Here is a 26,927-nt window from a genome sequence, read left to right as displayed (position 1 = left end):
CACACTCCACACCTGCATCCCACACACACTTTGAACAGCAGAGCACCCTCTATGGCCCCTGCTTGGTTCATGAAGAGTGTTGGGAGCTGGGCGGAGCTTAGGCAAAGAGAGGGAGATTTGTAGTCAGTTGGTGAGTTCCCTCTAGTGATGGGCAGTCCAGCTCTTTTTGGTGATCTGACTCTTATGGCTCCGCTCACCAAAAAGAGCCGGCTCTTTTTGGATCCTAAATGGATCCCTGTTGCATACCTGCTCCGGCATCCTAAACCCCGCCCACTTTCTAGGAACCAATTAAATTGCTGAGTGGGTGGAGTTTTGTTCGGGTGGGCGGAGTTACATCTGCCGAACACTGGGGTGCCGGCTCCCATCGTTCACAGCAGGGAGCTGGCTCTGTGTCGGATCGTTCGCGAACGACACATCACTAGTTCCCTCAGAAGGAGGGGAAGTGAAAGGACGTGTTTGGAGCAGCTCCTGTCAGGAGGAGCTGCTGGACGGATAGGCTTTGAAGGAAAGCTCCCTGAAGGAAAGAGTGGTTCTTTAAGAGGCACGGGTGCAGAATGCTCCCCGTAGGGCTCCTCGTCCCACGCTGATAGCCGTCAGGTGGGGGAAGAATCCAGGTCCCAGAAGGGTCTCAGCCCCTAGCCTAGTGGAGTGTACATCGTGACTTAACTAGCAAGCTGGCAGCTGTGGCTACTTTATGGGCCACAGCGAATTACCACAGTTATCTTCGCCAGAAAGGCAGCCACATAGGATCAAAGAAACGCCTGGGTCACGTTATCGGAGAGGATCCGCGGCAGCTGGCCTGGGACACTGACTGTGAGATGCTGAAATGTAGGAAAGTGGAAAGCAGCATTGTGGAGATGGCCAGGGAAGGTACATACTGACAGGGAGTGTTGGAAGGGTGTACTCATTTGCCTGGGAGTTGACCGGACCCCTCACCTAAAGAACCCAGCACTGAGGCGGGCATCTGTACTGCAGAACAGAACTGTGAGTAAAGTCTTGGAAGTACATTCAACTGCGTCATCTGTTTCCTTCCTGCGTCATCAACCCAGCACTGCTTCCATTTTCACTCCACATTACATCACCGCCTCTAAAACTAGTCTCAAGGGCCCTGGGACTACTGCTCTACCTGTGGAGAGCCATTTTCACCTCAACTGCGTCATACGAACGGTCCCAGGGGAACGGCATTGCAGCGCTGGTCACCTCTGACCAGAATACCACAGGTGGCGTCACGAATCACATATAAACTTTTTTCTCATTTAATTACACACCAAATTTACATGACCGCCCGGGGCCACGGACCGGGTCACTGCCACTATGACATTTCCTACTGAAGTTAACGGGCCCGGTACAGAGTATCCCACAGCCCCTGGGGCGCATCCCTAGTGTCCTAATCGAGTATTTTCTGCATGCTCGAAAAAAATGCTTGAGTCGCCGTGGCTGCATGTCTCGTGGCTGTTCAACAGCCGCAACACATGTATGCATGTTTTTTTTCCAAGCATGCGAAAGATAGTCGATTAGAACATGAGCATGCTCAGATAACACCTTATTCGAGAATCACTAGAGCAGATAAAAGGGTTTGTAATGTGACTCAGTGAAACCAAGCAGTGATTCTGTTGCTTTCCTTATTTCCTTATGTCTAAAACAAAACACAGATCCTTACCGGTTTGCACTTTATTTTTCTTTTCAGCAAATTGTGCTAATTGCCTGGAAGATATGAGAAAACAAGTAAAGAGCATATAGAGTAAACATTGAAAAATTAAAAACATGAAAAAAAAAAAAAACCATGAAAACCCTAACACTAAGAGCGAGTTTAGACACCTAAAATTGGCCAAAGATTTTATGTAAATCTTTTGGTTAAATCTAATAAATCGAAGGCAAAAAAAGTCTGTTATATGCTTCAAGCAGCCTGACCTGTGAAGGGCACTCCAATGATTGTCAGAGACCATTGGAAACGGCCAAGAGTTCAGCAGTTTCCATAAGCCCGATAACTTGGTCGATTCCTAGCCACCGTGACTCCAGCATTGAACACACACACATATACAGTGTGGAAAATAAGTATTTGATACACTGACGATTTTGCAAGTTTTCCCACCTACAAAGAATGGAGCGGTCTGTTATTTTTATGGTAGGTACACTTCAACTGTGAGAAACAGAATGTAAAACAAAAAAACAAAATCTCATTGTATTATTTTTAAATAATTAAATTGCATTTTATTGCATGAAATTAGTATTTGCTTACCTACCAACCTGCAAAAATTCTGGCTCTCACAGACCCTCCTACTCCGCAGTCATTACCTGTTTTAATTGCACCTGTCTGACCTTTTTACCTGTATAAAAGACACCTGTCCACACACAATCATACTGCAACATCTCCACCATGGCCAAGTCCAAAGAGCTGTCTAAAGGGCCTGTCACACAAAGCGATAACGCTAGCAATATCGCTATAACATCACTGGTTTTGTGACGTTATAGCGATATTGCTAGTGATATCGCTGTCTGATACTTACCTCCAACCGGCTCCCCCGCTGATTATCGCTGATCGCACGAGAACAGCCTGGACCGTTTCTCGTAGTCAGCTTCCTGCTGGGCTTCCTGCTGGCGCCGACGAGCGACGCGTGGACGCGGGCGGGAGGACGTCAGGATCGCCTCGTCTGACAGGTAACGACCCCCGACCCCTGCTATGTCGCTGGTGAGATCTGCCTGTGTGGCAGCTCACTAGAGACAACTTCGCGTCATATCGCTGGTCGGGATCGCTGGTGCATCGCTAAGTGTGACAGTACCTTAAGGACACCAGGGACAAATTTAAAGAGATCTTGCACAAGGCTGGGATTGGCTACAGGACAATAGGCAAGCAGCTTGATGAGAAGGTAACAACTGTTGGCACAATTATTAGAAAATGGAAGAAACACTAGATGACTGTCAATCTTTCTCATTCTGGGGCTCCATGTAAGATCTTGCCATGTAGGGTAAGGCTGGTTCTGAGAAAGGTCAGGAAACAACCCAGAACTAAACGGGAAGATCTGATCAATGATCTGAAGAGAGCTGGGACCACAGTCTCAAATATTACCATTAGTAACGCACTACACCCTCATGGATTAAAATGCTGTAGGGCCTGCAAGGTCCCACTGCTCACGCCAGCACATGTCCAGGCCTGTTTGAAGTTAGTCAATGACCATCTGGATGATCCAGATGAGGCATGGGAGAAGGTCATGTGGTCAGATGAGACAAAAATAGTACTTTTTAGTATCAACTCCACTCGCAGTGTTTGGAGGAAGAAGGATGAGTACAACCCCCAAACACCGTCCCAACCATGATGCATGGTGGGGGAAACATCATACTTTGGTGGTGCTTTTCTGCAAAGGGGACAAGATGACTGTACTGTATTGAAGAGAGGATGGATGGGGTCATGTATCGCAATATTTTGGCCAACAACCTCCTTCCCCCCCAATAAGTGCATTGAAGATGGGTCGTGACTGGGCCTTCAAGCATGACAATGACCCGAAATACAGCCAGGGAAACCAAGGAGTGGCTCCGTAAGAAGCATTTCAAGGTCCTGGAGTGGACTAGCCAGTCTCCAGACCTGAACCCAATAGAAAATCTTTGGAGGGAGCTGAAACTCAATGTTGCCCAGCGACAGTCCCAAAACCTGAAAGATCTGGAGATCTGTAAGGAGGAGTGGGCAAAAATCCCTGTAAACTTGGTCAAGAACTACAGGAAGCGTCTGACCTCTATAATTGCAAACACAACGTTTTCTGTACCAAATAATAAAGTTCTGCTTTTCTATTGTATCAAATACTTAATTCATGCAATAAAATGCAAATTAATTAGGTAAAAATCGTACAATGTGATTTGCTGGAATTTTTTTTTAAGATTCTGTCTCTCACAGGTGAAGTGTACCTACGATAAAAAATTACAGACCTCTCCATTCTTTGTAGGTGGGAAAACTTGCAAAATCGGCGGTGTATCACATACTTATTTTTACCCACTGTACTTATAGTACTTATGGGGGGCCACGGGCCCTGCTAACAGCAGTTCGTGGGGGTTTCGGCCCCATTGATTATTGATAACCTACTCCCAGACTAACGCAATAAGCTTTTGAAAAGGTTTTTCTCCATAACAGACTACCCCTTTAAGCTGAGATTGAACATGAGTTAGAGATGCGTTTGGGGCTTACCATTCCAAGTCATCGTTAAGGCCAAATATTAACTTGAGAACAATGACTATTATGGCCGCAGCTTGTATGTCATATGGGATCATTCTCTTTAGTCCTAATCGGGGATTATATGTCAAGACTTCGCTTTTGTCCAGCCCGGCCTTATTTGCCACAAAGCAGGTCCAATTATGCAGCTCATCTGAACAAGAAAATATAAAAGTAATTCTAAGAAATTAAATTGTAAAACAAAAACAAAGAAAAACCCAACTAAGTTAATCCAGTGCTGCAGCGTTACTGTGTGACCACTACAAGAGCAAAGAGGTCAGATCTGGTCAAACTACAGGATATTATTTTCTTTTATCTGAGACCACCAGGACCCATCACCTCTCCTTATATGGTCCATATTAAAAGGGGTGGTTCATTTTATTATTAATATATATACATTTTTTTTTTAAATCGCTCGGCCTGCACTTTTGTAATAAAAGAAAGCATACATTTACCTTACAGATCCTCCTTTGTTTCTTGTAGAGTTTTGCCCAGGTCCCTCACCAGCCTCAGTACTGTCAATATGCAAATTTAAAGGGAACCTGTCTTGTCCCCAAATGTGGTTAACCTGCAGATATAGGGTTAATCGACAGGTAAATAGCATTACAATGCTGTAATTCCACCTTAATAGAAGCTCGGCATGATTTAACTTTATTCCCTCCTGGGAGCAGCCAGCTTTTAGTCATAAAGGCGTACCAATACCGTACCCTCCATACCCAGTGAGTGGCGGCTGTAAGGACACACCAGCATTTTGATTGACAGCTCAAGGATCAGCGTATTTGTGCAGAGCGAGTTGACAATCACAGTGCCGTCGGGGCGTGGTTACTGCCGCCACTTACTGGGTAGTGAGCAGTGACTGTTGCAAAATTGGGCACACCCCTATAACTGAAAGCCAGCAGCTCCTGGAAGGAATAAAGGTAATTTTCTCCTGGTAGCCGGGTTTTCAGTAGGGTTTCCGGACAGCACTGAAACGCTATTAACCTGCACATTAACCCTGTGTGAGGTTGGGGACATGAAAGGTTCTCTCTAAGGGAACAATAGATGCAACAATTCTTGGAAGGAAATAAGGCCGCTGTTACAGATGTCCAGAGGGAATAAAAGTGTCTAAGTTATTATGCACGGTGTGCTGTTCCATATGTGCAAGTTTATGGGTGACTTGGGAGCGGTATTATAGAGCCTATATAATGTGTATGTGTAAGACCTGTACTTGCCGGAAGTCCCATAAACAATGAAGGAAGCGGTAGTGTGCATGCTCAACCGCTGCGGCAGTCAGGATCGGCATGGTCACAGCAGCGTGCCCCTCCGGTGATCAGCACATCATTATCGGTGAGTACTACGTACAAACCCTTTCAGGGTGCATCTGATAAACGCCGTTTTGGTGCACAACTCATGGCCCGCGGTGACGGTCATGAAATTACCATGTAATTTTTTTTTTTTTTTTTTTAAAAGGCTTGTATCCAAGCGGATATGCTCTCCAAGGAAGCAGTCACGGTGCCAAAACATGTACACCTGAGTCTAACATCCATGGAAACCCCATCTAAACGTCCGCCACATTGGGGTAATGAGCCAAGCCGATAATTAACGACATGTCAGAAGCCGAACAACCTGTTTGTCATTCAAGCAACACAGACACAAGCTGACCTCTGTGTGCAGTAAACACGCAGAACATGCAGGCTGTCACTTATCTCCGCCGTACAGTAAGAAAAAGCTCTTCAATTCCTACATTTCCAGTCTAACCAGAAACATCAGACATCAGCAAAGTTCGCAGTCTCTCACCTGAGCTAAAAAGAAGTAATGCCCTGCCGGAGGGAAGAAGCGGCCTGCCTGAAGGGCTCGGAGGACGGAAATTCCCAAAGACCTCTATGCGGAAGACACTGTGATTACCGAGACTGGAGAAATTAATAATTTATTAAGTAATTCATATCTAAACCCTCAAAAGGGCTTGTCCTCTTTTGAGAACACTTTTACTTAAATGCAGGTATCTGGGACTAACTATTTTTGCAATTGGGTTTCGCTACAAATTTAGCATTGTTTGGCTTTTACAAGATTTTTGTGTCCCGACACACTAAACTTGGATGGGGTCTGGGGTCATAAATCATCTGAGAGGAGCCCAGAAAAAGACAGACAATAGAGTTGTAAGCCCTCACGTCAAAACAAGCTCACTGACAGATTCTCAGAGAACTCATTCTGCAGCTAGCGTTAGACAGTGCAATGCAGAGGCTTCAGAAGGTAAACAATATATATATATTACACACACATACATACATACATACATACACAAACCCATGTATATGGTGAACACATTCACACATATATACATATACACACATATACATTGACTTTGCTCAAATCGGTAAAAGTGTTTTGAACTTTTGACTTTCAGGCTCTGTATCTCACCATCCACTACGGCTTTGAACGTGAGACTGCCATCATTTTATAGACAATCATTTTGGCTATCTCACATATATAATTTTGACTTAGACCTATTTAGCATATGATTAGTTATGCAGATTCTTGTCAGGTCACTGCATTGTTACTATTTTGCTCCTAAAAATCGAAATTTTATTTTTTATTACTTTAGTATTTTGTAAATCCACCTTTGGCTTTCCACTCTGTCTGAAACCATCTGAGCTGCTCTCGATCAGATTCAACCATGTCTTGACCGATATCTGATCACAAGTCTCTTCTATACATTCCCAAAGTTGGTGCATCCTGGTCACCTCACTTGGGTATGTATACAAGTTTTTTCTTCAACTCTATCCAGTAATGTTGGATTGGGTTGAGGTCTGGGGACTCCCATGACGAAGCGATAGCGAAACGCGAGTTTTAGTGGTGTGTCAGCTTGGTTGGTATTATGCTGTTACAATGCATTTTTTTCATCTGATTGCCATTTAGGTCCCATCAGCTCTACATACAGCCTTATGTTTTGGATTGCATTATGCACTTTTTCAGGCTACCATTATAGACTTATACTTCCTTGACGCATTTATCCCATTGATTTTTAACACTACCCGTTTTGCTGTATACCTCAGCCCCTAATTTTCTTGCCTTATATTTATATGATTATATACTAATAAGAAGGCAATATTTTATAATTAATGCACTACGCATTGTTAATTAATTTAGGTTTTAGTATTCATTTATATACAGCATTTTGGAATTGTGCGCTCTGCTATTTGATGATTTGTTACCTATAATTTACCCATTGATTTGACATATCCTGCCCCCATCATACAATTGTTGTTTTAGATTTCATTTTTTATGATCATGTTTTATCTCCTATTTGTAGTGTAATTAAGTTTTTACATTCAATAATAAAGTATTATATTTATATCTCTTTTCTTTGAATACTTGCTTTGGTTCTTTGGCATTATCTGGTTATGTTATTCATTGCATGGTAAATATTTTCTACTTATGGTATTTCTTTTCCATATAGGTTTTTGCAACTGATTTCTGACTTGAGATCGTAAATAAGACGAAAGTCGAAACGTGTTGATCGTGCCTTTCCCACTAGTGTGTCATAGGGCCGGTTGCAACATGTTGGTGTTTTTTACTTTTATGGAATAAAAGTTATTTTTTAGCAACATACGCCAATCGCTGGATTTTTTTCGATTGATCTCTGACTTCCTCATCATGCTCAATTCGACAGGAGACGCTGATTTGGCGACAGCGTCAAGTGTCAGCCCGGGAGCGCCGGGGCGAGCCAGTTCTAATGACGCGGGAACAGAGCCAGTACGAGAGGCGAGTATAAGCTTTATTTTTTTTATTGGGGCCAAGCGAAGGGGTATGACAAGAAATTGTCCAAGTGGTGGACAACTTTTTTACGTTCCTCCCAACACTCTCAGTGTGTGGTTTGCCTGGTTTAGAAGTGGCCAAATGTCACGTAAAGATGAACCCCGTTCAGATGCCTCCGCTTACACCACCCACTGTATAGGACAGATGAAAATATTCGAAAACTGCGTGATGCCATCATGTTTTATTGTTGCAAAATAATCGACGAATTGTAGGAAATAACTGGAATTTCCTGGAGTCCTTGTTGCAGAATCCTAACTGAAGATTTGAACATTGCGGCAAAATTTGTTCCACGACTGCTTTCCGATGGCCATTACTACCTGCAAGTGTGGAAGCAACTGTGTGAGGCAGTGAGAAAAATACAACCGGAATTGTGGAGATCGGAGGACCAGCTGCTTCATCAGGGCAACGCGGCTGCCCACAAAGCGATGAAAAGCAACCACTTTTAGGCCAAAAACGGCATAACAACGGTTTCTCACCCCCTTACTTGCCCGACCTAATCGCCTGTGACTACTACTTATTCCGAAGAATGAAGCAAAACCCAAAAGGGAAAGAGTTTTCAGGATGTAGAAGAGGTTAAGAAAAAATAGCTGGAGGCACGTAACAGCATTAGTTCAGAAGAATATAAAAAAAATGTATCCAACAGTGTGAAAACCATCGGGACAAGTGCATAACATCTTGAAAACATTAATCCCCCATCAAAATCCTGTCCATTAGAGGATATCTTGAATAAAAAGAACTGAAATCATTAATTCTCGTTTATTTGGGTCCTCTATTGTATAGATAAAAAAATAAGCAAAAAAAACAAAAATCAGCAGGGTGTTTTTGCTCTCCATTTCAATGAAGTTCGGATCTGTCCAATCAGTGCTGACAAGATCAAGCTAATTAGCTCTCTATCGCCGAACAAAAGAAAACTATCTCCCAAGTAAAAAATAAATACCTGGAAGATTCACTTCCATCAGATACTTCATACAGAGCACTTTAGGGTGGTAATAGCAGGTGTCTGTTACTGGAGGGAATGGGGGTAAGCGCAGAAACTTTCCAAGGTCCTGAGCGATATCCAGGATTCGTTTGTACACTGGGAAGTCCTGTAAAGGAAATGATGAAAAATGTACAGGTTTTAAATAAAATTCAGTGTAATTCCTTTAATAAAAAAAAAAAAAATATATATATATACATATATATATATATATATATATATATATATATATATATATATATATATATATATGAAAATGATGAAGAAGAGTTCTGGTTTTAGAAGGCTGTAAAATGCGTAAAATAATAATAAAAAACAAACAAACAAAAAAAAAAATAGCAGGTACTCGCCTGCCCTGGGTCCAGCGTTTGCTCCCTGCATCATGTCGACAGTGTGCAGCATCGCTGTAGCCAAATCACTGAGCTTAGCGGTCCGTGCGAGCACAGCTGATAAGCTTTTGCCACTGGATGCAACCTTCACTAGTTCTATTGCTCTCGGTCATACAGTCATGGACAAAAGTTTAGAGAATGACACAAATATTATATTTTCACATGATCTGCTGGCCTCTGGTTTTTATGTGTGTTTGTCAGATGTTTTTATCACATACAGAAATATAATTGCAATCATATTATGAGTAGCAAAAGGTTATATTGACAGAATGAGTTAATGCAGCAAGTCGATATTTGCAGTGTTGACCCTTCTTCTTCAGGACCTCAGCAATTCTCCCTGGCATGCTCTCAATCAACTTCTGGATCAAATCCTGACAGCAGTCCATTCTTGCAAAATCAATGCTTTTATTTTGTCTGAATTTGAAGGTTTTTGTTTGTCCACCCGTCTCTTGATGATTGACCACAAGTTCTCAATGGGATTAAGATCTGGGGAGTTTCCAGGCCATGGTCCCAAAATCTCTATGTTTTGTTCCCTGAGCCATTTAGTTATCACCTTTGCTTTATGGCAAGGTGCTCCATCATGTTGAAAAAGGCATTGTTGATCGCCAAACTGCTCTTGGACGGTTGGGAGAAGTTGCTCTTGGAGGACATTCTGGTACCATTCTTTATTCATGGCTGTGTTTTTAGGCAAGACTGAGAGAGAGCCCATTCCCTTGGCTGAGAAGCCACCCCACACATGAATGGTTTCAGGATGCTTGACAGTTGGCATGAGACAAGACTGGTGGTAAGCCGTTTTCCAGATGTCCCAAACAATCGAAAAGGGGATTCATCAGAGAAAATGACTTTACCCCAGTCCTCAGCAGTCCACTCCCTGTACCTCTTGCAGAATATCAGTCTGTCCATGATGTTTTTTCTGGAGAGAAGTGGATCTTTGCTGCCCTCCTGGAGACCAGGCCTTGCTCCAAGAGTCTCCGCCTCACAGTGCGTGCAGATGCACTCACACCTGCCTGCTGCCATTCCTGAGCAAGCTCTGCACTGCTGGTAGCCCGATCCCACAGCTGAAACACTTTTAAGAGACGGTCCTGGCGCTTGCTGTTCTTTCTTGGCCGCCCTGGAGCCTTTTTGGCAACAAGGGAACCTCTCTCCTTGAAGTTCTTGATGATGCGATAGATTGTTGACTGAGGTACAATCTTTCTAGCTGCGATACTCTTCCCTGTTAGGCCATTTTTGTGCAGTGCAATGATGACTGCATGTGTTTCTTTAGAGATAACCATGGTTAACAGAAGAGAAACAATGATGCCAAGCACCAGCCTCCTTTTAAAGTGTCCAGTGGTGTCATTCTTACTTAATCATGACAGATTGATCTCCAGCCCTGTCCTCATCAACACCCACACCTGTGTTAATGGAGCAATCACTGAAACGATGTTAGCTGGTCCTTTTAAGGCAGGGCTGCAATGATGTTGAAATGTGTTTTGGGGGATAAAGTTGATTTTCTAGGCAAATATTGACGTTGCAAGTAATTGCTGTTAAGCTGATCACTCTTTATAACATTCTTGAGTATATGCAAATTGCCATTAGAAAAAATGAAGCAGTAGACTTTGTAAAAATTAATATTTGTGTCATTCTCTAAACTTTTGGCCATGACTGTATATACTCAGATGCACCCAGTGACCCTGTATAATAAAACATCTGACTGTCCAGTTGTATCACTGGACAGCTATGCTAAAGATCCCACCGATATCAGCTGCATTTTCATCTAATGACCCTTTTTAATTCATAAAAAAAAACTATGACCCTGTCCAATAAAACATCCCAAAGACCCCTTCACTGCATCCCCAGTACCCAGACAGCAGTGTTGTAGCACAGCATAGCTATTCTTTGCTTGATCATGCTCCTAAGATCCCTATAAACCTGCAAGGAACCAATGAAATGTGGAGTTTGTAAATCCTAATAACAATTTGGTCACAATCACTAAATTAAAAACCATCAATGGTCACTGCATCCATAGAAATGAAAATTTCCTGTTGAACTCTATCAGGCTATGTACACACGGTGCGGATTCTGCTGCGCAGCATTTCTGGCCCTGCGGGTCTGCAGCATTTCTGGCCCTGCGGGTCCGCAGCAATTTCTGCTGCGTTGTACAGTACCATTGTTTTCAATGGTGAAACCAAAAACGCTGTGCACATGCTGCGGATTTTTCCGCGGGTTACACTCCGCAGCATGTCAATTCTTTTTGCGGATTCCGCTGCGGTTTCACACCTTATCCATTATGAGGTGTGAAACCGCAGGGCTAAACGGCAGGTAAACCGCAGGACTTTTGACCTGCGGTTTTACCTGCTGTTCTTTACAAATCCGCGGGGACAAATCCGCAGCTCTCAAAAGTACGTGTGCACATAGCCTCAATGTCTATGAATGAGCAGACAGGAGAGCAGAGGAAGGGGCCTGCAGCACTGAGGAGAAGCAGGGTGGTGATGGCAAATGTAGTTTTAGAAGTGAAAAGTAGGACCACCCTTTTCAGCTATGTGATGCTGATTGCATGAGGAAGGGGGGAGATGAAAAAAAGAAATAAAGGTATTAGAAAGAAACTCCATATTGGGCTTGTACTGTATATTAACAATAGTCATGCAGCTACTGTGCTTTGTAAACAAAAATAATGTCATTGTGGGAATAAAACCTTTATGGATACTACAATTTTAATCAAAAACATCCAAGAAAAAGTTAAATCTGGCACATTAGAATTTTATTTTAGACCAGAGATAAATAATATTTTGGGGAAATTATTTTTTAGAAGAGAGAAATGCTAATTTAAACTCATGTCTAAATAGGTTATAGAGGGAGCACAATCTCTGCATTATGTCCATGTTTGGAGTATGCGGAGAGCTGTAGTTTTGCAAAAGCTGGAGAGTCACGGGTGACAGATCCTTGAGATATGGTTCCGGTGCCTATTTGCAGGCACTCACATAGACCAATTCTCAACTCTAAAAGATACTTGTAAAGCATAAATTAATGTATCTGTCAAGTAAAGAGCTCATAGAGCAAGTTACACCTAGAGCCTGTATTTATACTCTCCACCCACGCCATATAATCCTCAGCTTTTCAATGATGGGTACAGCTAATAACAAAAAAAAGCTGCACGGTAATAAAGCGGTGCATTTACTAGGGAGTCAGTCTGCAAGTATCAGCGGGGAGTAATGACTCATGCGTCTTCTGCAAACAATGTAAACTAATGCAATGCAAGCACGGGTCAATAACGGGGTGGAGCAATGCCGCCAGACCCCAAAGTGCACTCCATGCATGACTTTTATTAGGCTCGTTATCTACTCAACATGTGCAGACAGAATATCTATAAAAATATAGATCATCAATTAAATACTGGACAGTTCACCGGAGAAGGAAGGGTCACGTGGCACACATCGTATGTGTATCCCAGTCCAATAGAAGTGAATGTAAAACGTCATGCAATAAACAGACTCCGGGACTGGCCTCCGTTCACGCTCTACTGTAGAAACGTGTGGTCTTTGCACAACTGCAGGCAGTAACGCTCTGAGACCTCGGCATCTCTGCCACTGCAATCCAATTTCAAAATTAATGTGGTCGCCCTGGGACGATGTCTTAGCCTAACCTTATTAGGGCAAAAGAGGCCCTATGTGAGCATAAGAACACTAAGTGTAGACCCCCAATGGTTGCTACCAGGGGTCTCAGAAGCCAGGGCCTCAGCAGATTACTCCAGCAGCTGTCATTTAGAGAAAAGGTGTTATCTGAGCATGCTCTTGTGCTGAGTATCTTCGGTGCGCTCGAATAACATGTTCTAGTCCCCGCGGCTGCATGTCTCACGGCTGCTCAACAGCCACAACACATGGAGGGATTTTCTGTTTGTTAGGCAACACCTGCATGTATTGCAGCTATCGAACAGCAGTGAGACATGCAGCCGCGGGGAATCGAACATGTTATTCGAGCACGCCGAAGACCCTTGGTTAGCGCCTGAGCATGGGATAACACCTTATTCGAGCACGTTTGCTCATCACTAGTGCCCACCTCACCACCTGATGCAGATACGGCCAACGGAGCACAATAAGACTTAGCCGGCCCCATTAAAGACAATGGCCCCATTGGCGCATACTTGGGAACCTTGGGCTACTACCCATATTTCCTACGTGGTGGCCCTGCCACAAAATGTGTTATTTGGATGCCATTTATTTCTATACTTGATCTCTTGCACTGCTTTATGCCTGACTAACTATTCAGCTCCTTCGCATTGGAATTGCTTTGTCCCCAAGAAAAGGAAGAAAAAGAAATGTTATTGTAAAGTCTGACAATGTGAATCTAGGTACGCTGTAGATATTAGGCAACCCGCTCAATTTCTGCTTTCTAACCGATAGAACAAAAGCCACTTGGGCTTTTTGTCTTTCCCTTTAAGGAAAGCAGACATCCAGTCCGTATTGATGGAGGATAAATAAAGCCTATGGAGCTATAATGAATCCTTTCCTATGCCAATTATATATTGGACCCCCCCCCCCCCACATTTAGAGGTGTTAAAAGCATAAAAACGGCATTAGAAAGAAATGCTGGGAATAAAAGTTTTATAGAAATCTCACAAAATATAGCTGGGTTTTGTGTTCTCGATTAGGTCATACCTGAGACAGGTAAGGACAAGCTAGAGTTTCTGTTACACAAGAGATTACTCCCAACTAAAACCTGAGCACAATGAGCTTTCCAAACACCTACTTCCTGCTACTATGGAAAAGGGAGAGCCTCACCCAAGCCCACAGTGGGCTCTCCAAGCACAGAAACTCCAGTGTATCTGTGTCAGTGGACAGATGCCAGCTGGTGACGCCAGGGCTGTAATGCTCACTAGCCCATCAAGTCGAGACGGACCATAGGACATGGAGCAATCTATGGCTGCCTGTAGCATTCACTTATATAGGGGCAGATTGAGGATGGATTTAATGGGAGAAAGGGAGCTAAACAACCCCACCTTCAGTATGGAGTGTTGTACTAGAGCGAGATGGGCCCCAGTGCAAAATTTGGACCTGGGCCCCCACCTGCATGCTGGACAGATGTATGTGCCCTTGTGTTCTAGATTCTATAAAAACATGTGTTCGCCCCTATATAATAATGTCCCCCATACTGGGCCCTTCCTGGTATAACATCTTTATAATATCCCTTCTTGGTGTATTGTTCCACATCTTGAGCCCCTGCCAGTGATAATGTCCCCCATCCCAAGCTCCTTCCTGGTATAATGTCCCCCATCTTTGGCCTCTTCCTGGTATAATGTCCCCCATCCGCTCCCCTCTTCAATAGCCAGCACACGGCCTGGAGAGGACTTTGTGGTGCCACCCAAGGGCGGAGCATGATGACACTGCCATGCACCTCCTGTGACAAGCACACCAATGTCAGCTGCCAGTCGTCTCCGATTGTATTGCAGTGCAGGGAGCCGACAGATCCTTGGATGCACATCCAGTAGAAACAGGAGATGGTGTTTGTGTACCCCTCCTCTTAGACAGGTCCGGTTGTGGTCGCAACTCCAATGTTAGTATGCTTCCCCATAGTAGTGACAGTAAACAATCATAATGCAATTATTAAACCCTTCAAAGATCAGGTTATTTTTCTTTTTTGTGGTTTCATTTTTTCCTCCCCTTTAATTAAATTTATCAGCCTTTGAAAAGTTCTGAATCTTTGTATTCAATTACCTCATTTTGATTCCTTGTCTCTAAAAACACCATGTTGAAAGCGTTGTTTTAGCTGCTTTGTTCATGCTCTTTCAGAAGCTACTTTGAACTGCTGCTGCTTTAGCAAGATTCCATACTCTTACTCTCCCCTGTGCGAGCTTCTTTGCTTTCCTCCTCTGTGGTCAGAAAGTGACTGTTTGTAAGAAGCGTTTAAAATACAGATATTTTGTACAGGAGCAGTTCAAAGCAGCTTGTAAAACAGCATAAACTAGGCAGTCAAAACAATGCTTAAAGTATACCTCCCAACTTTTGAAGAACAGAGAGAGGTAAAAATGATGAAGCGGGCTTAGTCTTTACATTGTGCTGCTCTCAGATTACATAGCAAAACCCGCTGACATACTCCTTTTAAGGACAACTGCGTCTGCTACAGCGGCAAATATTGGCAACACCTCTGGCCACACCCAAGTCTATGCCCACTTACCATTTCTTTCTACCCTGGCAGGAGGATGTCAGAGGGGCAATGGCAGTGAGAGACATTTAGAAGATGCCTGACACTACAGGGCATAGACAAATTTGGGACTGTCTACTGTATCTGGCACAGTTGGGACTAGAGTTGAGAGGATGGATTCACGGGACTTCAGTCAAGCGTGCAAGTCAGTGGGACCCGGCGGCTGGACGAGAGGCCGCGAATCTCTCACCTTCTGGCGTCCTCGGCTTTTGATTAGCCAGGGCAGCGTGACATCATCTGTGCGTCATGCTCATCTCTAGCTGAGACCTATGGATTCATTTTTGGTCATTCATTCACAGTTGTAACCACCAGAACTTTGTCATTGATATGTATCTTCACTATAAGACATCTGGCTTTTTTGTGTTTTAAGGCTGTGTTCACACACAGCGAAAATACTGCGTCTTGTTTTTGGCAGGTGTCCGCACCAAATTACACAATATTAAAAAAAGCAATAAAAAGGCCGATTCACATGTGCACCAAAAATGCCTCAGATATGGGGAAAACGCATAGAAGAAACACAGAAAGCATACAATAATAATCAGAGAAGACTGTTACTGCGTCGTGTGGTGAAGACACCTGCAGAAAGAAAAAACGCACTGACGCTATATGTGAACATTACATCAGCGTTACATTTTTATTACTTTTTATGGGTTTAATAGAGAAAAAATATCAATGTCGCCTTTTTTTTTATTTTTAAGTCATTTTGCAATACCCGTAAATAATCTGATCACTGTGTTGAGCGGTCATTCCATTTACAGGGACACCACATGTTATTTGCTGATTTGTGATGTTTTATTACGTTTTTAAAAAAGCACATTAAAAATGAAATTACGGTATTGTAATTGTTTTTACTATTTTTTAATAATTTTACAGTAAGAAAAAAAATATTTTTTTTATTTACTCTCTAGAATATGGGGACATAGAGATACACTGTCATATACAAAGTAGTTCTATGTACGAGAATGCTCTGCCTATGGGTTTGGTGGCTGCACTACAGTTCAAATATACAAATTTTTCCCAGTGGCATCACTGGATCCTGTAGCTCAAGGCTTTAACTGCTGTCTGCAATTATAGAGATTTTGGGTTCAAGTCCTGGGGAGTCACACAAAAAAAGAAAAATTACATTTTTGGGGTTATTTTTTATTATTTTTAGCAACAAAAAAAATAATCTGATTTTCCTTCACCTTCAGGGACATAGAAATACACCATTATATACAGTGGGGAAAAAAAGTATTTAGTCAGTCAGCAATAGTGCAAGTTCCACCACTTAAAAAGATGAGAGGCGTCTGTAATTTACATCATAGGTAGACCTCAACTATGGGAGACAAACTGAGAAAAAAAATCCAGAAAATCACATTGTCTGTTTTTTTTTCATTTTATTTGCATATTATGGTGGAAAATAAGTATTTGGTCAGAAACAAGCAATCAAGATTTCTGGCTCTCGCAGACCTGTAACTTCTTCTTTAAGAGTCTCCTCTTTCCTCCACTCATTACCTGTAGTAATGGCACCTGTTTAAACTTGTTATCAGTATAAAAAGACACCTGTGCACACCCTCAAACAGTCTGTCTCCAAACTCCACTATGGTGAAGACCAAAGAGCTGTCAAAGGACACCAGAAACAAAATTGTAGCCCTGAACCAGGCTGGGAAGACTGAATCTGCAATAGCCAACCAGCTTGGAGTGAAGAAATCAACTGTGGGAGCAATAATTAGAAAATGGAAGACATACAAGACCACTGATAATCTCCCTCGATCTGGTGCTCCACGCAAAATCCCACCCCGTGGGATCAGAATGATCACAAGAACGGTGAGCAAACATCCCAGAACCACGCGGGGGGACCTAGTGAATGAACTGCAGAGAGCTGGGACCAATGTAACAAGGCCTACCATAAGTAACACACTACGCCACCATGGACTCAGATCCTGCAGTGCCAGACGTGTCCCACTGCTTAAGCCTTTACATGTCCGGGCCCGTCTGAAGTTTGCTAGAGAGCATTTGGATGATCCAGAGGAGTTTTGGGAGAATGTCCTATAGTCTGATGAAACCGAACTGTTTGGTAGAAACACAACTTGTCGTGTTTGGAGGAAAAAGAATACTGAGTTGCATCCATTAAACACCATACCTACTGTAAAGCATGGTGGTGGAAACATCATGCTTTGGGGCTGTTTCTCTGCAAAGGGGCCAGGACGACTGATCCAGGTACATGAAAGAATGAATGGGGCCATGTATCGTGAGATTTTGAGTGCAAACCTCCTTCCATCAGCAAGGGCATTGAAGATGAAACGTGGCTGGGTCTTTCAACATGACAATGATCCAAAGCACACCGCCAGGGCAACGAAGGAGTGGCTTCATAAGAAGCATTTCAAGGTCCTGGAGTGGCCTAGCCAGTCTCCAGATCTCAACCCTATAGAAAACCTTTGGAGGGAGTTGAAAGTCCGTGTTGCCAAGCGAAAAGCCAAAAACATCACTGCTCTAGAGGAGATCTGCATGGAGGAATGGGCCAACATACCAACAACAGTGTGTGGCAACCTTGTGAAGACTTACAGAAAACGTTTGACCTCTGTCATTGCCAACAAAGGATATATCACAAAGTATTGAGATGAAATTTTGTTTCTGACCATATACTTATTTTCCACCATAATATGCAAATAAAATGAAAAAAAAAACAGACAATGTGATTTTCTGGATTTTTTTTTCTCAGTTTGTCTCCCATAGTTGAGGTCTACCTATGATGTAAATTACAGACGCCTCTCATCTTTTTAAGTGGTGGAACTTGCACTATTGCTGACTGACTAAATACTTTTTTTCCCCACTGTACAATGTATCTCTATGCACCTGTATAATCTGCTTCTATTTTTTCTGCCCGCAATACAGCTCCAGATGACCAAATTCTATGTTTATCAGTGGGCTGAGACTCGTTGCTAGAGCTGCTGACTGCGAACATGAGATCGCGAGTTCAAGTCAAAGCAAAGAGAGTGGCCCTGCCCCCCTGAGGAAGAAGAGTCAGAGCAATGACTACATCAGAGACAAAGCCCTGAAGGGCCGGGAAGGGGGGATTGAGCCCTCAAATTAGGACAGTTCGGCTGAATACGGGATGGTTGGAAGCTATGCTTAAACCGTGATTTTTGACAGAGAAAGACGTAAAATAAGTTAAAGCAGTATATTACAAAGATTCATAACTTTTCTAAGGCTGGTCAATAGCGCCGATTTAGAAGCCAAGGTCCCAGTCAAGAAGCCCAGTGCTTGTTATTATGCCTCTTCATTTTAGAGACTGCAATTTAATAACACTTCATATACAATAAGCTTATGGGCACTTAATATGCCTTTTACAGCCTGCATGAAGATGAAAGCGCTTGAAAGAAAATCATGCATCCAACATGCAGCATTTTGTAGTGCAAATAAAAGGTCCCAGTCGGAAATTAAAAAAAAAAAAGGTCCCTTTTGTGCCAACTGGTGCGGGTCCTAGCGGTCAGACACGCGCGAGTCAGCAAGATATCACCTGTGCTGCAGATAGGTGATCATTTGTTTCAACCTGAAAACCCCTTTAGGCTATGTGCCCACGTTGCTTTTTTGATGCAGACTATTCCTGAGCGGAAACGCACACCCTCTTCCCGGGAAAACGCATGCGTTTTATGACGCGCTTTTGTAAGCATTTTTTACGCTTTTGTTAAGCGTTTTCCTAAGCGTTTTTGCAATACAACTGTATGTATGCGGAAATGCACGCTTTTCCGCAAAATTAATGAACATGCTGCGTTTTTTTCCGCTAAGCGTTTCCGCAGCGGAAAAAAAACGCACCATTAGCACATGTGCAGATTCAATTATGATAACATGGGATGCTTTTCTTAAGCGTTTCCGTGGCAGAAACGCGCGTCTAAAAGCGCCGCGGAAATGCTTAAAAAAACGCAACGTGGGCAACGTTAAGCCTGGATACAGCAGGAAATCATCAATGTGGCAACGGACGAACATATTCCAGCAATACACAAAAACTGGGGTGTTCTTTCGAGAGAGGAATTAAAGGCACAATGAATACCTTAGAGTTCACTGCAATCACAATAACACAGAACAGGCTGTGCAACATTTCTATCATGTCTCAAAAACATTCCAAATACATACAGAGCCCTGTGAGCAAATGTAACCTTTACTGTATGGCAGACCCTATATAGACGGCTATAGTGAATTTCCACCCTTTGCTTAATAATATATCTCCATGTGATTTAAAGGGAACCTGCCACAGTGAACTGAGCAGATCGGTATGTATCTTGTGATACGAGAATCAGTAAAGTTTCAAATCTGTGCAGTCCTAATCTGTGATGAACCGCGATTTCTCTACGCTTGCATGCTCATAACTGGAAGTCTGACATTCATTTAATGAAACCACCCACTGGACTCCTAAACCCAGATTTAGGGAGGGATTTCAAGTTACAAATTGAGATTCCTCCACACACATATGATCAGGAGCGGGGAACCTCTGGGCCAAGTGCTGTAAATGTCCTTTCCGCCAGCCTCCGAGCAGATTCTTAAGGACCCCTGTGCTTGGGGTAGTGATCCCGTTTTCCCGGCTGCTGACCCTTCAATTCCTCTTTACGCTGAACACAAGCACGAAACATTCTTGCATCTTTCATCCATTTACGTTTCTGGATTTTGAGTCTTGGAGAAAGCAAAAGAAATGTCAACTAGGAAGGGGAGGGGGGGGGGGGGGAAAGGAAAAGGTGGGATTTTGGCTTAATGTCATAAATATACTGTAACTGTCTGTACCTTTTCCTTGCTGTTAAAATTGTTAAATTAATAAAAATAGTTAAAAAAAAAAAAAAAAAAAAGATGTCAACGAATCTACGGGAAAAGGTAGTTTAACTGTATAAAACAGGAAAGGGATACAAAAAGATATCCAAGGAGTTGATAATGCCAGTCAGCAGCGTTCAAACTGTGATTAACAAATGGAAAATCAGAGGCTCTGTAAAAACGAAACCAAAAATTTCGTCCACAACTTCCAGGAAAATTGTTCGGGATGCAAAGAAATACCCACAACTAACATCAGCTGAAATCTAGCGGTGTGGCTTTTTCAAGATGCACAATAAGGAGGCACTTGAAGAAAAATGGGCTGCATGATCAAGTCGCCAGAAGAAAGCCATTACTGCACAAATGTCACAAAGTATCTCGCGTACAATGAGCAAAACAGCACAAAAACAAGCCTCAAAACATCTGGAACAAGGTATTTTGGAGTGATGAGACCAAAATTTAACTTTTTGGCCACAACCATAAATGTTATTTATTTGGAGAGAGGTCAACAAGGCCTATGATGAAAGGAACACCATTCCTACTGTAAAGCACGGAGGGGGATTCCTGATGTTTTGGGGATGTGTGAGCTTCAAAGGCACGGGAACCTTGGTCAAAATTGAAGGAAAGATGAATGCAGCATGTTACCAGAAAATACGGGAGGCAAATTTGCACTATCAGCCCGGAAGCTGCGCATGGACGTTCCAACATGCACTTGGACGTTCCAACATGATAACGATCCAAAACACAAGGTCAAGATGACCTGTCATTGACTACAGTTTAACAAAGTGAAGGTTCTCGAGTGGCCATCTCAGTCTCCTGACCTCAATATCATTGAGCCACTCTGGGGAGATCTCAAGCGCACAGTTCATGCTAGACAGCCCAGGAATTTACTGGAACTGGAGGCTTTTTGCCAAGAAGAGTGGGCAGCTTTACCATCTGATAAAATAAAGAACCTCATCCACAGCTACCAAAAAAGACTTCAAGCTGTCATTGATGTAAGAGGGGGCAATACACGCTATTAATAAATGGGGTATGTGAATTTTGATCAGAGTCATTTGGATGTTTTGGGTTATCATTATGATTAAAAAAGAGAAAACACAGTAGTTTAACAATAAATGGCTTCACCCAACCACTAACCATGAGTGGAGAAAATATGCTCAAAAAAAAGGCCAAGAAAGCAAAAATTCTGCTGGGGTATATAAACTTTTTGGGCACAACTGTATATGCTCCTGCCCCAGTATCTCCTATGTGATGTATACAGAGGCTTGTGAAAGTATTCACCCCCTTGGCTTTTTACCTATTTTGTTACATTACAACCTGTATTTAAATATTTTTGTAATCCGATTTGTGTGTGAGGCATCAGCACTAAATAGTCAAAGATGGCGAATTGAAGGGAGAAAAACATGGATTTTTGTGAGTACTCACCGTAAAATCCTTTTCTCCGAGACGCTCATTGGGGGACACAGAGACTGTGGGTGTGTGCTTCTGCCGTCTGGAGGCTGACACTAAGTATACAAAAAAAGAGTTAGCTCCTCCTCCGCCGCATACACCCTCGCCCCCAGACCGGGCGTAACTCAGTTTAGTGCATAAGCAGTAGGAGAACGCGCCTTAAACTCAGGCAAGAAATTATACGTCTGGAAAAGGGACCACCCTGATCCTTACATAAGGATTTGTATAACTTAAAATAAGCAAAAGCCAACTGGCTAGTAGGGTGGGTGCTGTGTCCCCCAATGAGCGTCTTGGAGAAAAGGATTTTACGGTGAGTACTCACAAAAATCCATGTTTCTCCTTCGTCTCATTGGGGGACACAGAGACTGTGGGACGTTCTAAAGCAGTCCCTGGGCGGGATCTTAGCTCACCCAATCCATGCTACTTTGCGCCCCTGATTAGAGGTGCGCAACTGCTGCCTGAAGAATCTTTCTTCCCAGGCTTGCATCCGAGGATGCCTGGGTATGTACGTTATAATGTTTGACAAACGTATGCAAACTGGACCAGGTAGCTGCTTTGCACACCTGTTCCGCTGAAGCTTGGTGTCGCAGTGCCCATGAGGCACCCACTGCTCGAGCCGAGTGTGCCTTGATCCCTGCCGGAACCGGCGTGCCACTGATTTCATAAGATTCCTGAATCGTCAGGCGAACCCATCTGGCCAAAGTCGCTTTGGACGCAGCGAGCCCCTTCCGTCTCCCTTCTGGGATCACGAATAGAGAGTCTGTCCGGCGGAAAGATGCTGTCCTTGTCACATACCTCCTAAGAGCTCTTACCAGATCCAGTGTGTGCAAAGCCTTTTCTACCTTGTGCACCGGTGCCGGGCAAAACGAAGGTAAGACAATGTCTTCGTTGATATGGAATGCAGAGACAACCTTCGGCAAGAAGGGGGGAGCTGGCCTTAAAACTACCTTATCCTTATAAAAAGTCAAGAACGGCGGTTTACAAGATAAAGCCGCCAATTCCGAAACCCGCCTAATAGACGTAATAGCTACCAGAAAAACGACTTTTCTGGACAGGTAAGGTAAGGAGACTTCTTGCAAGGGTTCGAAGGGGGGCTCCTGAAGGGCTCTGAGCACCAAGTTCAGGTCCCATGATTCCGTCGGCGCCTTATAGGGGGGTACTAAATGTGCGACCCCCTGCATAAACGTCTTAACCTGCCAGACCGAAGCGACCTTTCGTTGAAAAAGGACCGACAGGGCTGAGATTTGCGTCCTGAGCGAACTCGGAGCCAGCCCTGCGTCCAGCCCTGCCTGCAAAAAAGCCAGTACGTTGGGGGTTGAAAAAACCAGAGGAGCCACTCCGCGATCCCTACACCAACGGAAAAAAACTTCCCAAGTCCGATGATATACCTTCGCCGAGGAAGGTTTTCGGGCACTCACCATCGTGGCCACCACATCGCGCCTGAATCCTGCCTGTGTTAACAGCCAAGATTCAATGGCCACGCCGTCAAACACAGGGCCCCTAAGTTCGGATGGCAGATCGGCCCCTGGGACAGTAAGTCCGGTCGATCTGGTAGACGCCAGGGTACGTCCACCACTAGCTGAACCAGATCTGCATACCAGGCCCTCCGAGGCCAGTCTGGCGCTAGCAGAATTGCTGGAACCTTCTCTCTCCTTAACTTTCTGATGACCCTTGGAAGCAGAGGTAGCGGGGGGAACAAGTATGGGAGACGAAACTGGCTCCATGGAAGCACCAGAGCGTCTGCTGCGATCGCCTGCGGGTCGAGGGATCGAGCGACGAACCTTTGCACTTTGGCGTTCTCTCTGGATGCCATAAGGTCCACGTCTGGTGTCCCCCACCGTTGGCAGATCTGTTGAAAAACCTCGGGGTGCAGGGACCATTCCCCTGCCGCGACCCCCTGTCGGCTGAGAAAATCTGCCGCCCAGTTTTCGACTCCCGGAATGTGCACCGCTGAAATTACCACGTGGTTCTTTTCGGCCCAACGCAGTACCAGTCCAACCTCGCGCATGGCTGTTTGGCTGCGCGTGCCCCCCTGATGGTTGACATATGCTACTGCTGTAGCATTGTCCGACTGAATGCGCACCGGCCGGTGTCTCAGGAAACACTGAAAATGTTGCAGGGCCAATCGTATTGCCCGTATCTCCAGAATGTTGATCGGGAGAATTATCTCCTGAATGGACCACCGCCCCTGGGCTGTGTGACTCTGGAAAACTGCTCCCCAACCTTGCAGGCTTGCATCGGTCGTCACCACCAACCACTGTTCCGGGGGAAAGGGTTTCCCCTGGACAAGAGACGAGTCGCGAGTCCATCACCGGAGTGATTGTCGGACCAGCGGAGACAAATTGCACCGATGACTGAGGGATAGCAACCTTCTGTCCCATGCTGAGAAGAGCGCATGCTGAAGCGGACGGAGATGGAACTGGGCAAACGGGATTGCCTCCATCGCCGCCACCATTCTGCCCAACACACTCATGCCGTACCGGATGGATCTGGAGCCTGGCTGAAGAAGGTTCCGTACCCCCTGTTTGATCTTTCGCGCTTTGTCCTGAGGGAGAATCACCAGCCCCAGGGAGGTGTTGAAAACCATGCCTAGGAATACAATTCTCTGGGCTGGAACCAAGGACGATTTGTTCCGATTGATCAACCAGCCTAGACGCGCCAGGGTATCCAGCGTGATACTGACATTCTCCTGGCACGCCTGAAAGGACGGCCCCTTTACCAAAAGGTCGTCCAGGTAAGGTAGTACCGTTATGCCCCGAGCATGCAGGATGGCCATAACCACCGCCATTATCTTCGTAAAGACTCTGGGAGCAGTGGCCAGACCGAAGGGCAGAGCAACAAATTGAAAATGTCGCCCTCCGATCGCAAAACGCAGGAACCTCTGGTGTGGAGGAAAAATCGGAATGTGCAGATATGCATCCTGCACATCGATCGAGGCCAGGAACTCCCCTGGATCCATGGCTGCAATGACCGAACGGAGGGATTCCATCCGGAACCGCCTGACTCTGATGAATTTGTTTAGGATTTTTAGATCCAATACTGGCCTTACTGTCCCGTCCTTTTTGGGGACCGAAAACAGGTTGGAGTGAAAACCTTGTGTCTCTTCGCTTTTCGGTACTGGGACAATGACCCCGTTGCGCTGTAGCGTCATTATGGCCTGTAACAAACTCTTCGCCTGCGACTCTGTTCCGGAGAGCCGGGAACGGAAGAATCGCCGTGGCGGGAGCCCGAGAAACTCTATCTTGTACCCGGACGATATCAATTCTGCCACCCAAGTGTCGCGTGCCACTGCGACCCAAACGTGGCTGAACTTTAGTAGGCGTCCGCCCACTCTGTCGTCCGAAGGTACTAAGCGCCTCGAGTCATTTTGCTGGAGGCTTTTGGGATCTGGCCCCCCTTGTTCTGGGCAAACGGCCTCGGCCTCTACCCAGCGGATTGGCTCTGTAAGAGATTTGCCTTTCCCTAATCTGACCATCATTTGCGGAGGTGGATGCTCTGGCCGAAGACCCCCTCCAGGGGTTACGAAAAGGCCGAAAACGCCTCTGTGTCTGCCTGAATGCTGGCCAAGTCCTCTGCTGCGGGAGGAAACTACTCCTCCCCCCTGTGGCTTCTGAGATAAGCTTATCAAGCTTCTCACCGAACAACCGATTGCCCTGAAACGGCAATGAGGTCAAGGATTTCTTGGAGATAGAATCCGCCTTCCACAATCTCAGCCATAATGCTCGCCTAATGGCGATCGCATTTGCTGCTGCCACCGCAGAACACTCGGCCGCGTCCAGAGAGGCGCTGACGAGAAAATCACTTGCCCCTAAGATCTGATTTGTCACCTCCAAGACCTCCGCAGGCAGGTCTCTGTCTTGGAGGGCATTCTGCAGAGCGTCCGCCCACGAAACCATGGCCTTAGCCACCCAAGTAGCTGCAAAGGAGGGGGCAAGGGCCGACCCCGCTGCCTCATACACCGAGCGGGCAAGCCCCTCTATAAGGCGATCAGTTGGGTCCTTGATAGAAGAACCGCTGGGTATCGACAATAGCGATCTTGACGCTAAACGAGATACCGGTGGGTCCACTACTGGCGACTCCACCCATCCCTTATGGAGTTCTGGAGGAAACGGATACTTAGCTTGCAGCGCTTTTTGCATTGCAAAACGCTTATCCGGGTGTTCCCTATGTTTCTGAACTAGCTCCTCGAACTCCGGATGCGTGGCAAACCTTCTATGCGGTCGCCTGGTCTTTTTGAAGGAGACCTTGTGACCTGAGGCCGTGGACACATCGTCCTCGATCTCTAAAGTCTGGTTGACTGCCTCAATGAGGCTGTCCACCGAGTCTTGGTATCCCAGGCTTTCTGGATTCCAGGCCTCCTCCTCCTCCTCATCCTGCTCGCTTCCTGAGCTCGGCGACGGGGAACGAGATACCCTAATACCCGCCATCGAAGCCCCAGAGGGTCCGGCCGACGGGGAACGAGCTCTTTTGCTATGAGCTTGTCTGGTGCTGGAGCGGCCTCTAACGGTCGGAGGGTCCTGAGACGTGGACGAGCTGTCTTCCGCTGGCAGACCACCATCCTTGTCCCTACCTGGGCCTTGGAGAGACTCAATTGCCTTTGTAAGGGATATCATAGAGTTTGATAAAGACACCGCCCATTCTGGAGGGTCCTGACCTCTGGGCTCTGCAACAATGGGGGGCTCCTGGGCTCGCTCCGACTCGCAGGCTTCACAAAATTTACCCGGCTGTGCTTTAGGCAGCCTGACCCCACAGGAAACGCAAACAGCATATAGGAAAGAGTGAGCTTTCCCTTTGCCAGACATATTGCAAGGTAGGGTAGGAGGAGGAGGATAACCCCTTCCTTGACTACTAGTGCGGCACTCGCAACGGGGATGCACTTACCCACCGGTAATGGCCCAACTTTGCGTCTCTTCCGTGCAGCGTTACCCGCCGGGGCACTCGCACTCCATGAGATAGGGGGCGGCTTCCGGCCCCACTTCGGAGGAAATGCAAGGAGGGGGGTGGGAGGTCCCCGGTAACTGTGCGCGCCCGCCGCTCTCCGCCCCCGGAAGTTAGTGGGCGGGGCTTCCGGCTATCTCCGGAAGTCGGCGGGCACGCGGACTCCGGACCTCCCCATACCGCGGGGACCGTGGCCGCCTGCGGGTCTCTGGCCGCCCTCCACGTGCGG

At 45.3% G+C, this 26,927-nt stretch overlaps 1 protein-coding gene across 1 annotated transcript in view; it reads right to left on the bottom strand.

The window, feature by feature from the left end:
* TAF1B (TATA-box binding protein associated factor, RNA polymerase I subunit B) overlaps positions 1-26,927 on the bottom strand; it is a 169,225-nt gene that overhangs the window by 37,942 nt on the left and 104,356 nt on the right. The window contains exons 9-11 of the mRNA XM_073568208.1: positions 8,931-9,078; positions 4,175-4,352; positions 1,661-1,704 (exon numbers count right to left, since the gene is read on the bottom strand). Coding sequence (XP_073424309.1) covers positions 1,661-1,704; positions 4,175-4,352; positions 8,931-9,078 — 370 coding nt within the window. The remainder of the gene's footprint in view (positions 1-1,660; positions 1,705-4,174; positions 4,353-8,930; positions 9,079-26,927) is intronic.

This window comes from Dendrobates tinctorius, unplaced genomic scaffold, assembly GCF_039654945.1.
Source record: "Dendrobates tinctorius isolate UK_male_01 unplaced genomic scaffold, ASM3965494v1 ptg000021l, whole genome shotgun sequence".
NCBI lineage: Eukaryota > Metazoa > Chordata > Amphibia > Anura > Dendrobatidae > Dendrobates > Dendrobates tinctorius.
Note: the sequence above shows the minus strand (reverse complement) of the source record. Positions and strands in the feature narration are given on the sequence as shown.